The following is a 16,348-nucleotide window of genomic DNA, read 5'->3' as shown; positions in this document are numbered from 1 at the left end:
AACGTTTTGAGGAGGCTGTTCAGAAACTATGATAAGTTACTTTTATCTGGGAACTGGAAATAATAAAGACTTCAGAAATTATTTTCTTATGAACAAGGGAGGTAAGTTTTTGCAACTTAACATGTAGCCCAAGTCTGTCTTCCTTTTGAAAGATAAAGCTGTGTATTGAAGGAAAAGAACAAAAAAAAACTCGAATCAAAAGGCCAAGTGTCTTTGCACTTGAAAAATGTGCAGTAGCAATGTGGCTTTTGTATGTCTTTAAAAGGCATTTGTAGATGTCAGGGTTTGGGAGAAGGCAGCAGAAATGTGATCCTTACTGTGTCCAGGTGGGTCACTGTAAGTCTAAATGACTCCTGGCAAACTGAGAAGAGCTGCATGATGATTAGCAAGGTGCCATGAGTGAATGAGAAGGGCTATAACTATCTGAAAGGTTGAGGGGAAGGTGATGTGGCAAAGCACTAAAAGATGTAGGAAGACATGAGATAAAGCAATGGCTTTATTGAAGGAGACCTGTAGGCAGATGTTACTTTGTAACGGCCATAGAGTAATGCTGAATTATTTGTTACAAAACAGTTTGAGTTTGTCAGCGACATTTCTGAGCCCCAATTTACCTAACCCGTGTTCTTTTTCCCCATACGCTGCTGCTTGGTTCCCTTGTGTTGCCTGTTTGGAAGGGACAATGTTGTTTCTTCATTGAAGAAAAGTCCAGTGAAGGGAGACAGGCATGAGGAGATGAAGATAACCTTAAAAACTTGACACGAGTTGTATTTGGGGTGGACCTAGAACAGTGACTTTGGGGAGGTGGAGGGGGGTTATGAACATTTCCATCGTTTTTCCTGGAGCTTCCCTTGAACCAAGCGGTATTATAAGCAAATAACGCCTCTCGGCTTCTGCCCCGCTTTTCTGCTGAGCCTCGTGCCTCAACTGTTACTAACATGAAATGGTGTCTGTAGAGCTCTGTTTCGAGATAGTTATCAAATTCCCTGCAGTAGTAAGAGAAATTTGTGCTGCTGCTTCTGTGGGATGTTACCGGGCCTGTGGAAGAGGCAACTGGAGAGATGGCATTGGCTGTCAGCTCTGCAGCGCAGGGCCAACACATGAACATGAAAGGAGCACTTGGTAATTAATATATGGGTAGTTCTCTCTCTAGCCACAGCTAAAAAATAAAAAAATAAAAATTGCTGAGGATGATGAATTGATTTATTTTTTTATTATTTATTTTATTCCTTATACAACAATGTTGCCAGAGAGTCTGTGTTATGTCCAAAAAGTCATTTTCATGTTTCGCGCTGAAGAATAACTTCAGTGACATGTTTTTGGAAGGCAATATGTCATCTCCCTGGAAACAAAATTGACCAGTGGTATTTCATGCTTTGAAGTATTCCAAATAAATAAGATATCATACAAAAAACTATATCAGTCAGTATCTTTCCACAGAAGTTTATAATAGCACAACCCTTACAAAATTTGGATTAAAACATCTTTCTGACTTAGCACTCCAGAGTAGTAACTTCCATTTCATATAATAAAAAGGAAAGCTTGCATGTTTTTTCACATATGCTTTATTTAAATTGCCAACAAATACTTAAAAAAAATCCTTATATGGTTACAGCTTGTTGATATAAAAATGTACTACTCGACTTTACTGTTCATAGACACAAAAATAAGTAGTTGAGATTAACTGAATTTGAGGATCATGACTTAATATAACAGCATGGCAAATTCAAATTATACATATGGAAACCTTCTGGAGTTCCTGGAGACTTAAACCAGAAGAAACTCGGGCAATTTGGGGTTCACGTGTGGAGATGTGAAGAAGAAAGGCCAAGAGCTTGTTTTGCATGATTCCTCGGTAGCTTTAGCGCTGGCACAGAGAGGAAGTGTTACATCTCTACACCTTTTTGGTGGAGAGCTGACCTGAGAGCTATACCTGTACCTCTGGAGAGAGGGCCTGCTTCTGCAGGTCACAGACCTTGTTTCTTTGGGAATATGGGCTGGATGTTAGTCTTGTAATAATATGAAGTTTCATCAAATCTTTTTTTCAAAGAATAGATATAGCACTGCTGCTCCTGTCTGTGCTCACCATCTAGTATATTATTTCAAATCAAGTAAAACTATTTTAAGTGGCTCAGTATTGACAGTTCAAAACATTTTTTCTGTATTTCTCTTTCTCAGCAAATGGATTATTCCCTTATAGAGTCCTACAAGTTTCAGCCATGTTAGAAATGGGTTAATGCTAGATTTTAGGCTATCGACTATTGTTGGAAGCGGATTACTTTGCTGTTATAAAATAAAATCTGACAATTTGAAGTCTTAATATCTGCAGAAGATAATCTGACCAAATATGTGGGTGTTTCCTTTTTTTTTTATTTTGCCAAGATCACTCAGCCGTTAATATGCTGTGTGTAATTGCTATGGAAAGGCTGCACAAAATGCCAACAAAATGATACGTAAAGCTAAATTAGCTTTTTGATTGTTCCAGAGGCCTTCATAAAAAGAGTATTTCAATTGGAATACTGAAAAGAGAATCTTGATGTCTTTTTTTCTGCTCTTACTGGGAAGATACCTTTAGCAAATTTTAAATTCTGTTTCAGTGGCACTACGTTACCCAGTCTGACTTCCTGCAGTTACGATTTTTAATAAGCTCTGTGCTGATGTACCTTCAGATAATGACTAATTACAGTGTATTAACGTCGGGATGGGTGGTTAGAGGTTGATGGATTCAAATCTACCTATTGTGTCCCTCACTGATGTGGGACCAAAGGTTTGAGCAAGAGACTGGAACTGTTTTTACCTTTTTGCAACAACTAAGATTCAGCGAGTGAATTGCTGGCCTCTTTATTCTAATCAAATTTTCATCAAGTAGTCACCCTTGTACAAAAAGGAACCGATTTGGTGGAGAAGAAAATATTTCTCGTGTGTAGGAAAATAATTATTTTTTAATTGCAAAGCTTAATCCAGTGTAAATCAGGATTAACGCCCAGAGGCTTTCAATGAGCAGCTGGCTCTCCTAGTAGCAGGAAGCTTTTTTGTACAGAACCACTTCACCACACACCTCGCCAGCTCTGGACTGTTCCTGTTTTTACCAAGGACAGGGAGCTCCTTATCGCTCTGGGGTGGCACTAGGTAAAGCCCGTTTGTGTAATTTTGCTTTAGCTAATAGATGTCTCCCACAAAGAGCTTCTATGGTAGCGCTATTTCTCTGCATGTATGTTTGAACTGAGTGTGACTGCCACTGCCTTAGCGTGGAGAGAATGAGCATGGGAGGTTTGCATTAGCTGCCTAGATGTCACAAGTGTTCCCTCACGCATGGTTTGTAAGTAATCCTGGGGATTTCATGTAGGCTTCCATCACGAGAGGCCAACTGAACTTCCCAGGTAGGCCCAGGGAGGGACGTTATGTGGGGACTTGCAAGATTTCCTTTGTGAAAATCCCTCTACCGACTCCTTCAGTTCACTGAGCCACTGCTCCTTTTAATCCTCTGAAAGTCAGAGGTGAAGGACTGTTTTTAAAACAGGTGATTATTTTATTCAGAAAGGAACCAGGTTGCTGCTGCATGCATTTGTTTTCCTAATTCTGCCTGAGTTTGGCTTGGACCCCCAGGTCTTTCACACAGGTATCAGACATAGCAAGGAGAGTTTTTCAGAGGTAGCTGAGGAACTAATTAATTCAGTGTTCCCTGCAGTTTCAGCATTTAATTCAAAGAGTGTTTTTCTTGTACCTGGATTTATTTAAAATGGCTTTGATTGAGGCTCCTGAAATGTAATTCTTTGAGGGGTCTATGTGTTGTTAGGCTTACTTTTGTTCATGCTTATCTTTTTCATCGCCATGTGAGATGAAGTCTTCAGGCTTCAGGCTGGCAGTATGAGATTAGAATAAAAGATAAGGCTGTCTGTATTTGTTACTATATTGATATTTAAGCTATATGGGCTAGCAAATCTCTTTGCAGATTTTAGAGGAAAATAGGAGGTACTTTTCATTTGTATATAAAGCAACCAGAGTACAGAATGAAATTGAAGTTCTTAAAATGAAATTAACAGGAGCAAGTGGTTTTCACACAGAAAACAAAGAATATAATCAAAAGCTTATCTAGCCAGCCTTTAAAAATGTAATTAAAATTCATTCTCTTATGACTTAACAACAGTGGGCTTCATCAGCATGCAGACTTATTTCTGTTTTGTTTTTTTTTTTTTCAAAGGATTTACACAATTCTATACCTATGTTAAGGTCAGCAATTATGTTTATCATTGTAAACGTTCTGTATGCATCTGGTGTTATTTAAGGACATATCCTCGTGTATCGGTTGGTATCAAATAGAATTATCATGAGCTTATTCTTGGTACTTTAACTTAGTAAGATTCCTAATAAAATGTTTACATCAGCTATTCTGATTGGAAAGCAACGCTGTTTGCTATTCACTATTTTTTTCAGGGCTGTTAGACCAACTGGCAATATTTTATTTTCTGCATCACGTTAGTTTAGCCAAGAAGTGCAAAGACAAGCAGGGATATAAGTATAATATGCTGGAAATAACAGTATATCTTTCCAATTAGGTTTATTGAGTGTGATGGTGAATTACTGTTATACAGCATTGTCCATACATATAGGTCCCTAAATGATTTTAACAGACAGTTTAATGATCCTTTTTCCTTTTATGCTGCACAATACCCTTTCAGGAAAAGTAAATAATTTTGTCTGGAGAAAGCTTGTATAAAATAAACTGTCTCCAGCCTTTCTTGCTAAATGGAGTCAGATGATCTATATTGATCTTGCTTTCTTTTTTTTTTTTGAATTGGATTTTGCTTGCAGGAGTGACATGCATGTTTGTGTAGCAGAACACTTCTGACAGTCATAGCCATGTATAAAGCAGTTCCATTAGGTTTTCATGCTAACTCCAAAGGGCCTGCATTACAATATTAAGACACTAGGTAAGAGCAGGCCCTTCCATTATGTACTAAACCGTGGTTTGTATTTAGAGAACAACTCCCTGATATGCAAGTATTTTTAGCTGCATTTATTGTAGTCACAGTGCTTCTTAACTGTTCAGCACTCGGGATTTTGAAAAGCCACAAACATTTTCCTTATGTGGTTACATCTTTCTCTTTATATTTATCTGTTAATCAGGCTGTTTCATCCTAAAGAAACCTGAAATTGCAGGTGACTGCGAGGAAAAACAGCTGAATGGTATCTATTTTTTTGGGGGAGTGGTCCTTTGGGGAGCCAGGAGTTGGACTCGATCCTTGTGGGTCCCTTCCAACTCAGATCTTCTATGATTCTGTTGTGTTTGCTGTCATGCTAATTAATTAACTTGAATTCAACACTTGTGTCAAACAAAACAGTCTGAAGCTGCAGAGTTAATGGAGCTATTTGACATCTGATTATTTTTAAATCTTACTGCTGCACCATGTTGCCTAAAATGTTTCTGTATTTTTTTATGTAACTTTTTAACTACTATTATTTGTAGCGTTCCAGAGCAGTAGTGGTGCTGCTGTATTTACAGGTCAAGTTACAGCTGGTGTGCTTTTAGTATGCAACTTTTCTTTTTAATCATTAGTAAATTTTTCAAAATCTCATGTTTGGAGGAGCAAAGCCTCCTTTTTTCCTGTAGTATTCAATGTTATTACACAAGAAAATCTGCTAAGAAGGCAGACTTTTTCTGGAATTAGTCATGCTTGATGGGGTATCTAAGCTTTGATCTGTAAATGAAATTCATTTGCTCTGTGGCCTTGCATGGGCTTTCACCCTTTCTGGGGCAACTTGAGATGTAGGGAATGGTTAGCATTCTGGGTGAAGGGCTGCTTGCTTCTCAGAGGGCACTCAGGCTGGAGAGCTGGGCTGACTGGAGCCTCATGGAAGTAAAAGAAAGCACAAAACCTTGCACCTGGTATAAAAGTGGCCTGTGGAACAGTACAGGCTGGATGTGCTGGGCTAGAAAGCGCTTTGCAGGAAAGTAGACAAGTTGAATTTGAGTCAACAGTCTGCCAACAGTGGTGAAGGCCAACCTCAGAAGTCTTTTCCATTGTAAATTATTCAGTTCTTCTGTGTTGCTGTAAAGAGCGTGCAAGGTAATGAAAATCACTCCTGTCATTTGAGATTACTGAAATCACTCTGATTCTTTAGAATGAGTGCAATAAACAGATTGCTCGATCTTCCTTATAGAGACCCCAAAACTTGGTGTTTTATGTAGTGAAAAGTTTGGCATAACATCTAAATTTCATTTTTCGGCTATTCTGCCTAACAGAAAACTGTAAGAAACATGTAAGGCCATACATATGCTAATACATATATTACTATATATAAACAGAAATACACAGTCAGAACTTAATCTAGAAGTACTCTAACTATCAACTGCATTTGTAAGGATATCAAAAATTTACAGAAAAAATGAGAAGTAGTCTCAGGTATTGAAACCAGCTTGGATGTATATATGGGATAGAGATTTTACAGTTGGTTAAACGTTTTTGTTTTTAGTTTAGTATCAAACCCTGGACAATGTCACACACTACTCAGTGTGTTTCAACTTACGTGTTCAAAATAAAGCCCTGGCAAAAATGCTATCTTGAAAATAAATGACAAGTATCAAACGCTAATGGAACCATAGCAAGTTTTTCAGCATTGCTACTAGTAATTTTCAGACAGCTGCTGCATTAGATTTTAGTTAATGATCTCAGTGCCTTGTTGGAGTTGCTTCCTTGCTGCTCCATTTTGCTGTCGTTTTGTTTTGTCTTTAACCAGCTCAGTGAAGCACCATGTGCCTTTTTTGGAGTCTGAAACCAATTCTTCTCTGTCTGGACTGTTCTTTTTCCTTCTGTTCTCAAGATGCATTAACTGCTATTAAAGAAAAAAGAAATCGGTAATGTTAGCGAGTTGTAATTGTTCGCTAAATTACTACTTCTTATAGGAGAAGTTTTTATACCTGTTCCTTTCTGTTTGCCTTACTGGAGAAAACAAGCTGGAATGTGATTTTTAAAATTAGTTATTAGAATCTCTCCATACGAAGGCAACTGAGTTATCAAAAGGAGTAGGAAAAGGTGGGTCTTCTTAACCTGACCTAAAGTAGTTGAAGTAGTACCAGAGAAGTTATTTTAATTTTTATGCTCTGTTTCCATTCTTGTGTGTGCTCTGCACGTGTTCTTCACTTTCTGTAGGTGAGAACTGGTCCCAGAGCACATGTGCTGAGCCTGTCATGGGATCTGAGTTGTTGTTAAGACAAACATTAAAGTTTTTAGCGGCTATCTCTTAGACTGATTAAAAATAGTAAGATTTGCAAATGAGGCCAATGGTCTCTTTTGACTGAAGTGCATTTAGGGTCTTAAGGGTTAAAACTTCTCTAATTAGGCAAGTCATAACCTGCACAGAAAAATATCTAGGAAAAGAAGAAAGCAAAATGCCCATGTTGATCTTTAACTAGAATAAATTATGGGCTGTGGCACCTGGCATTAGCAGTGATTTCCGTAAGCGTGGTACACAGGTTCCCCAGATGGTACCTTTAAGCAAAATTTGTGAGGATCTGAAGTGGTTGGCGGCAGTGTGCGCGTGAGGAGCTCAGCAGTACCAGCTAGCCTCTGTGCAAGGATGGCAGTGTGCTTTAGTTGGGCTGTCACTGTGTCAGATACCACTGGTGACTGAAATTGACGTTTTGTAAGCAGTTTTTTTTGTTTTCTTAATAAAAACTTGGTAAGGTGGGGGTTAGTGTACCTTTGTGTTGCTTCACTCTTGTGCTAAATTGGCTAGCAGCTTGTATTTCTATCAAATAGCAAGTGTTTTGCCATCCTTGCTTAATGTTGGTTCTAAAATCTTTATTTACATATGTTAATGGGGGTCAGAATCTTCATTACAATTTTAAGGATGATCACTTAGCGATAGTTGCAAGGAGTTGCTCTAACCTGAGAGAAGCTGAAGTCCCCTGGAGTGGTGTCAGCGCGCTGCCGTTCCTGGAGCAGGCAGGAAGGTGTCCCGGCTCTGTCCTGATGCTCCCCGTGCCTCACCCACAGCTGCCTTTGGAAGCAGTGAACTGTCATCCAGCAGCAGGCCTCATGAAGTAGTACTTCTACAGAGGAATGGAAAGTAGAAGTGTTTGGGGCAAGCCTTTGGTTTCACGTTGGTAGTTAAGTCATGAAGTTGCTGAAGAACCAATGCAATGGTTCTGCTGTTTGTAAGACTTAAAATTAGAGCAGAATAGAGTTAGTGTTCTTACAGGTCTTTGGAAGAGTTGGTATGTTGTTACTGATACCTTCAACACATTTAACTTTAGGGTTTTTATATTAATTCAGTGTATATTTTTCCTGTAGTTTTAATTGGCTCTAGTAACACAAATCCTCCATGGCCACAAATTGTCATAGCACTATTGATTCTTTTTCTTCCTCTCCATCCTCTAAGTATTCATATTCACGTACAGCAGCAGTGCTCTGGTTTGTGAAAGTAGTGTGCTGCTGAACAGCTCCCACAGGCAGCCACATTTCCGTGGAGGATGAGGTCCGTGTGTATATGGTTTGTGTATATAATTTGAAAAGTGAATCAGTACATGAAGTTTGCTAAGTCATTATGGATAATTTTTCATTTTTCATTTTTATGGATAATTTTTCAGTTTTCATTCTTCATCGGAGGAGAATGGAGTCAATATTGAGCAGGTTTTTGATCCTGCTCTGGTTCAGTATTCAGGCCAATGAAGTGCTTAGTGCAGCTTTTGGGCAGTGAAACAGCTTGAGAGCTGCGCGGTGCCTCAGGCTACCAGCTGCTTGCCTAATTGGCCTGGGAGCTGGGTGGAAACAAAGCCGAGACACCAGGTCAGCTGGCTTCAATATTGTTCCCAACTGGAAGAAAGCTGCTTATTGGTTTGAAGTGGCATCCAGTGCCACAGATACACAGCAACTGTTTGCTCAGAGATGGTGCCAGCACGCTTGCCACATCTAGCTGTCCAGTTCCTCTGCATCAAGTCAGCATTGAGGTTTAGTCCATATCTTTTTATTCTATTGGGCAGCACTGGAAGGTTGCTGAGCTCAAAACTATTTCAAGACTGAACCTTTCCTCATCTGAATGGGAGGTTTCACAAGGAAGTATGGCATGCACACAAGACATACTGAAAAGAGAACCTACATAATATCCATGGACACATGCAGAAGGAAAGCAGATGCAGAGGACAAAGAGCATAGGGTGGTATGCTTTGAATTATTCTTCCAGATACTCGGTTAACTTCACTTTGACAGTCAGCAAGGCTCAAAATGTATTCTTGATCAAAAGTGATACAGGCTAAGATATAGAGGAAAGAAAAGTTTCTGTTATTTTCAGATTTTCTTGTTAAGAAATACCTAAGAGGTTCTGGAGTTTTAGTGAAAATTGAGACGAATTTGAAGTGTTTTGTTTTGTTAACATTTAAGTTGATAGGATCTGTGCTACTCTGTTTTGTTTGGGAAGATATTAGTTTGTATGCAGTTAACACTTGGATTTGCAGTAAATGCTAATAAACTTGTTCAAAGGCATTTGTCTGTTTTAATGTGCAAGGTATATAGACAAACTGTTTATGATCAGTGATTTGTTTGTGTAATTATTTCAACATTGTTCATTTCAATATATTTTTACTGAAATGTATAGGTCTAGTGCATTTTCACATGAGATTTTTGTTAGACAAGATCCTAAGAAAACAGGCCTAAGCAATCAAACTTAGTCTGTCCATATCTCTCCCTGTGTTAATAATTTTAAAACCTGTTGACAAACTGTTGACTTGAAAGGGCAGAGATCTTGAAAATAAATCATTTCAAATTTTTCCATAGTTGGTGGTGGCGTACAAATTGAATGCTGTTATTAGTACTTCTGATGAAGGAGGAGAAGACATAACTCGCCCATTGTATGCTACTTTCTGGTAGCATCTGACTGTGGTATTTCGTGTTTTCTGTTCATGTATGGTACTGCCCATGTGCAAATTGACTTAGAAATTGATGAAAGTTTGCATGTAGGACAACACATGACAGAACAGCATTTTTCCACGCTGTATAAAAATGATATCATTCAGTGAACCTAAAGGTGCAGTAATTTAAATTAAAAAAAAAAGTGAGAAAGAATATTTTATACCTTTAAATTATCATCCATTATATTACCATGAAAATCTGTCTTGTATTCAAAATACCACTTGCTTAAATGCTGCTTAGTGTGGACAGTCTTAATCCAGTTTAGACATCTCTTAATAATTTTGCAAACCCGCTTTTCTTATAAAATCAGCTTTAAATAGAATGCAATGAAAACAGTGAGTCTGTAGAACATCATTTTGTCCATGGGATTTCTGATGGGAAATAAAGACCTAACCTGACTTTTTAAACTGCATTCAGTGAAATCAGTCCAATCCTATGTAAAAAAGTTCTCAAAAAGAAAATTAAATTTGCATGGTTGTCATCTAAAGAGATTTCTAGTAAATTCAAGTATATTCAATAAATAGCTAGCATCTTCGTCCAGGCGTTGGACTCGATGATCCTTATGGGTCCCTTCCACCTTGGGATATTCTATGATTCTTCCTGTTTTTCACATGTGAAAAAATGTTAAAACATACTGATTTCAGTTCTTTGTCATAAAAATTATTTTTCATGTTACTTTGAAGCTTAAAACTTACTTATTCTTTGATAATAGAACCATGTACTTCATATTTGTGGAAGTTGTCCTTTCATAGGTTCTTGTTTTCCCCTCACACAATATGGGCTTTAAGATGATTGTATGCAAGCAGCCTTTCTGCTGCTTGCATCTAGTCATGTCTTTTGTATCGTAGCCATAGCCTTTGCAGTTCACTTCTCACACTAATTCTCGAATCATCATGGTTTCAAATATCTCAATAGAGGAATATTTCTCATCACTGTTTTTGAAAATCCTGTCCATTTCTTGCACCTTTTTACTTTTATATATATAAGCTTACTGCATATAAATTGGAAGTTCCTCGTGGTACCGTGCAGCCGCATCAGCACTGGAGTTCTGTGCAATCATCATTCAAATCTGCCTGAGATGTATGACTCTGGTGTAGAAATACAAACGAAATGTTCCATTTCAGCCTCTCTAGGTGGCATTTAGTATCCATGTAGCCCCGAGCAGCCATGCAGCCATGTGTGTCCCATACCAAATGCTTCCTCTGCTCAGTTACTGGCAGGAAGAGGAGTTGCCAGTCGCTTCTTCTTGTAGCCACCTTCAGCTAGATGAAACCTGAGTCTGTTGCCTCATCTTTCCGAAATCAGGGGTTTGCCAGCAGTGATGAGAAAGGTATCAAATGAGAAAGGAAGGAGTAAAAACTGTGACTGTTGTAGTGGGGAGCAACAGATGTCATGTGGAAAATTGAGATACGCTCAATAAGCATTTTCTACAAACATTTTCATACTGATGTAACTTAGTTATGGGGTGTGAGATATGAGCATATGAGAGAGAAAGTTTAAGCTTTGAAATGTTTCAGACAGATGGAAGTTTGTGGTTGAAGACAACTTATGTGGGATTATAGGCTAGTGGTGTTCACAGCTTAATGATTCTGTTTTAAAGTGATTTTATGTTATAATTAAAGAGATGCGGTGAAAGAAAATACAAGGAACTGAGTTATTGGAAGCAAGGGAAGTAGAGGCCAACAGCTTCTGGTGCTAAGTGTCATCCCGCATAAGAACATAACACAGAGAATTACAGGTTACTCTTGTAGTATTGACTTCAGTGTGCGCTGTTGGCCATCAAAGATTTACTTGAATATATTATTAAAGACAGTATCACAGTAAGTGAATCAGAAAAGATGCTTTGATATGTGTATAACAAATCGTATTAAAGTATATACTTACCTAGGACAGAACAAATCTGTGTCTGAATCAGTATAAAGCATTTAATATTCAGTAGCCAAAAAAATGCCATAATAGCCTGATACTCATTTTACAAATAGACCTTTAGCACTTGAAGCAGTGTTCAGTTACTCAGTGTTGCCCTTTGTATAAAAGGAAAAATGGTTTGTCATGTACTCACCTTGCCAAAATGTTGTCCATAGCTTGCTTTTTCCACATTTCTTCCTTTTTATGTATTGAATGAATTTCAATATTGAGAGATCACTTTTCTCTTTAATGTTCACTGTTTTATAAGCATCTATCGCTTATATTCTTGTTGAACTTGAAATCAATAAATCCAATGGAATTTTTGCAAAACCGTTTATTGGATTGTAATGCTTTGCACTTGGGGCTTGTGTTAACTGGTCTATCAAAAATGTTGGCTTCATCTGAATTCCAGTGCCTCTATAGAGTTAATTGACTAAATCTGTAGTGTTAGTAATTCTACTGGTTTGGGAAAATTCATATTCTCCAGGTTGCTTGAGTTATTCCTTTTATTATAGTTTTTAAATAGTAGATATTTTATAGAAATTATTTGAGATACTTCTTCACCATTGTGACAAAATGTCACCATTTTCATATAGACAATATAATTTCACATAATATAATTCACATAATAGACACTTTTCCTTAAAGGAAATATTCAGTAGCATTTACATGAGTCATAGAATATGGTGCATGTTCCCTAAGAATACTGTTTTCTAGTCTTTGTCAGACTAAGTCACCTTTTATCATTTGTACATTTCATAGATTTTTTGCTTTACATGTCTGAAATATATATAACAGCAAGTGTTTATTGCTGAGGCAGTATTGCTCTTCACCAGGTTATTTGCATTCTAAGGTTTGAACTTCAAAATTGGCAGTCTTTACATTGAAATTTTGTATTTGTCATCCTTAACAGAAAGGGCTATTGCAAGACATGAAGTCAGAGAAATAGAACAACGTCATACAGCAGATGGCCCCCGACAAGATGTGACACTGGATGAAGAAGATGATGTGGTGATTATTTACAACAGAGTACCTAAGACTGCCAGCACATCCTTCACAAATATTGCCTATGATCTTTGTGCAAAGAACAAGTATCACGTTCTACATATCAATACAACCAAAAATAATCCTGTTATGTCTCTGCAAGATCAGGTAAGATGCTGCATTTGGGATGTTTTTGTTAAACAAGGAGAGAGTGCAGAAAACTTTTTTTGCTGTTGTACCCATTTATCATCTGAAGGAGTTGGCTTCTCTGTCGCATTTTCCCATATAAATGAATTTTAGTATGTTTATATTTTCTTTGTTGAAAATAATATTTATTAAATAATAGGTTTAGGTTTTTGCTGAGCTACTGGAGGTGGTAAGTACCTCTTCACAGGAGAAAAATGAAGGTAAAAAGGGACATGGCTAAGGCAGTAATGACCTTTGTTATAATTGTGTGTAGTGGTTTATTGTATTGTCAATGGTTTGCCTTTTGGCTCTGTAATAATACTTGCCTATTATCTCCATCTGCAGTGAATGCAGTCTTAAGTGCTCTCCTCTCTGTGTAGTGCAAGTGCTGTGCTGTCATGGCTGTGCTGCTGTCTTTGCTCAGGGCTCACAGGTGATGAAAAACAGGTAGAAAGAAGTGGCTGTAAGGAGCCACTGTAAGTGGGTTGTTTGGCATCCACTTTGAGCTCTTAACTAAACTCGTGACAGTCCGCTGTTTTTTGCTTTGGGGGAGGGAGGGAAGTTTTTTTTTTTTAATTTTAATATATATAATTATTTCCCTGCTTGTCATGAGTGCAGGTTCAGGGAACCTAAGTCAGAGGTCTGAAACAGCATTATGTCCTCATCCCTGTCCATAAAGTAAATGTTGCCAAACTCTTGGTATGTACTACTGGTTGTATGCTGATCATCTTAAGCTGACATGCAGCAGCAGCAGGAGCTGTTCTGCATTGCAGCATGTCAGCACGGAGGCTTCCAGCTCCTTTAAGTGTATGCCTACAGGCAGGAGCAGCTCAGCGCAGCTGCTGTAGTCTGGAGGAGGAGGAAGCAGATGGTAATGGGCCCTCCACTCTCAGTTCTGTATGTGGGAGAAAGGTTGAGGTCAGGATCTCAGCATCCAGGACACGGAGTGTGCTTGGGGTGGGACTGGAGACCTGTTTCATGGAAGCGAGGTCGTGTCACTGTTGGGTTCTTGCTGTTGTGAAATATGTCCTAAAATATGCAGGTGGTACTGTGATACATGGTTACTGAGATTAAGAGTAAATCTGGTAGTCGACCCTGTAGTCCTGTCCACTGCATAGAACAAGTACTGAAGTTCTGTGCACCAAGAGCAGAGAGAATTCCAAAAGATTTAACAAGCCTGTATCTTTTAATTGAAAAATCCTGCTCAAGTCAATCACACTTAGCACTGCACTTCCAACTGCAGTTTCTGTTTCTGTGAATAATCAAATCAATTCAATGCTGGGCATGTATACAATACTGGCAGTTCTAAATTAATTTGATATTGTGCTATTGTCCAAAGTGGTGATTCATGTTGTTAATTAGACAGTTGATACTCCTCTTCTTCAGTGGTCATTAACTGGGAGATGCTAACAATGAAAAGCTTTATATATTACATAGTTCTTCAAAGAAAGAAAAAACATTTCTTTAGTATATTGAGGTAGGTTGTGTATATGATTAGCAACTTCCCATTGCAAGTCATAACACACAATTCTGGAGATGTTAAGGGTGCTGAGTAGTAGCTGATGTGTGCTTGCTCCCTGTGGGCTTGGATATGCATGACATATTCACATGCCGCCTTCACCAGTCCCACTGAGTTGAGTGCATTAGGTGTATATATACCACTAGTAAAATACATGAACACATCACAAAGGCAAATTTGTTTTTATCAGTGATACTTTCTGTTTAAAAAAAACCAAAAACCTCCCTGAGCAAGGTGAAGGTTGTCTTAGGCTGACATAAATAAATCGGTAAAATAGTAAGCTCTCTGGTATATACTATTTCTGCTGTACTTTTTCCAAGCTATTCTAATTCTGTTACAGATTTTAAGTTCTCTGCCCATCTGTGAAACCTTTACTTCTTGAACGCAATCTGGGAAAAAAAGCTACTTAAAATCCACTCCAAATATAAACTGTAGCTGCTTTGAGATAATCCCATAAGAGTCCCTAACACATCCATTTTAGTTTCAGATGGAATTTTTCCCAGCTGCCCTTCTCTCTTTTGCAGCTTGCCTGAAAGCAGGATCCTGTGAACTGCCCCGCTTTCTACAGGTTGGGCCTTTTCTTTGCAGCGAGCTCAGTGCCACGTTTACCATGTTGCGTTTCAGACCTCCGTGGTCTGTAACAAAAACTATTGCCTTCATTAAAATGGAGAAAACATTTGATTGGAATTTATTTGTTGCTTGCATGTTTCAGTACGGATGTGTTTTGTCCATACAAGTATGCCTTTGTTATGGCTAACTGGATGGCATACCAGCCACGCAGACTTCAGCTTTTTTTGTTACATGGAGAAGTGTCATCTAACATATCTAAAACTAAATTGTTATTCTATCTTTCAGCATGTATTCTTGATATATTATTAGAAAAAAGAGGGTATGCGTACATATTGTGTACTTTTGTTGTGAACATACAGAAAACGTGGTATGATTATCCCACATTTCACTACCTCAACTTGCTGTTTGTAGTTTGTTGTTATATCTCCTGCAGTTTCTCTCCCCATTTTCCTCAAAAAAAGACAGCTGAAAGCATATAGTCTTTCTTCCTAATGTATTCTAAAACAGTAACCTCTCAGAGGATACCAGACTCATACTGACTTTAGTAATATGTATTTCCTCTACTGTTGATGGTTTCAATGACCATCAAAAGTGGAACAACAGAAAGGTTGCAGTGGGTCAGATAGCAGGGGCAGTGCCGTCATCTGGTGCTGAACATTTAGGAACTTTTCTCTCCGAGTTAGATGGCCGAGTGCATACTAGTGTCCACTACAGCACATTGGTCATTTCCTTCTATTTTCTTTGTATTTCCTTCTATTTTTTTTCTTCTGAGGAAGAGCTGTTCATGCCGGTCAGGTATTGTGGCTTTACCATGGCAGGACTGGTGAACTCCCATCTCTTCATCTCATAAACTTGCTTCTCAGCTGCCCTTGCCTTGAGCTTGCTTGCGGTTTCTCATGGCATTCAGCCAACCTGTGCTGCTCGCTGCTTTCCAGTGGTCCTGGCCCTCTAATTTGGAGGTAGCTGCAAGTTATCAGCCTGTACGACAACTTGGATAGCTAAGCTACCAGTGCCTGCCTACGGAAGGATTCTGATTTAGTAATCCCATCGTGTTTGGTCTTGAAATCTGAATCTGGTGTTTCTTGTAATGGTGACGCCATGTTGGTATGCAGTCTTTCCTGAGAGTTTTCTTTTTCCCAGGTCAAATGGAAAATTCTCATGTGTCCTTACCAGGCTTCTGGTAGCCGTACCCCATCTATTTGTAATATCCAATCAGTTATTTAGCAATTGACAGATCTATAATATAATGGAGGGAAAAGCTGGGGAATTTTCAGTG

General features: G+C 38.4%; 1 protein-coding gene across 1 annotated transcript in view; it reads left to right on the top strand.

The window, feature by feature from the left end:
* HS2ST1 (heparan sulfate 2-O-sulfotransferase 1) overlaps positions 1–16,348 on the top strand; it is a 78,976-nt gene that overhangs the window by 45,936 nt on the left and 16,692 nt on the right. Inside the window, exon 2 of the mRNA XM_035537517.2 lies at positions 12,727–12,965. Coding sequence (XP_035393410.1) covers positions 12,727–12,965 — 239 coding nt within the window. The remainder of the gene's footprint in view (positions 1–12,726; positions 12,966–16,348) is intronic.

The sequence above is a fragment of the Cygnus atratus genome, chromosome 8, assembly GCF_013377495.2.
Source record: "Cygnus atratus isolate AKBS03 ecotype Queensland, Australia chromosome 8, CAtr_DNAZoo_HiC_assembly, whole genome shotgun sequence".
Classification (NCBI taxonomy): domain Eukaryota; kingdom Metazoa; phylum Chordata; class Aves; order Anseriformes; family Anatidae; genus Cygnus; species Cygnus atratus.
This window is presented reverse-complemented; position numbering and strand designations above follow the sequence as displayed.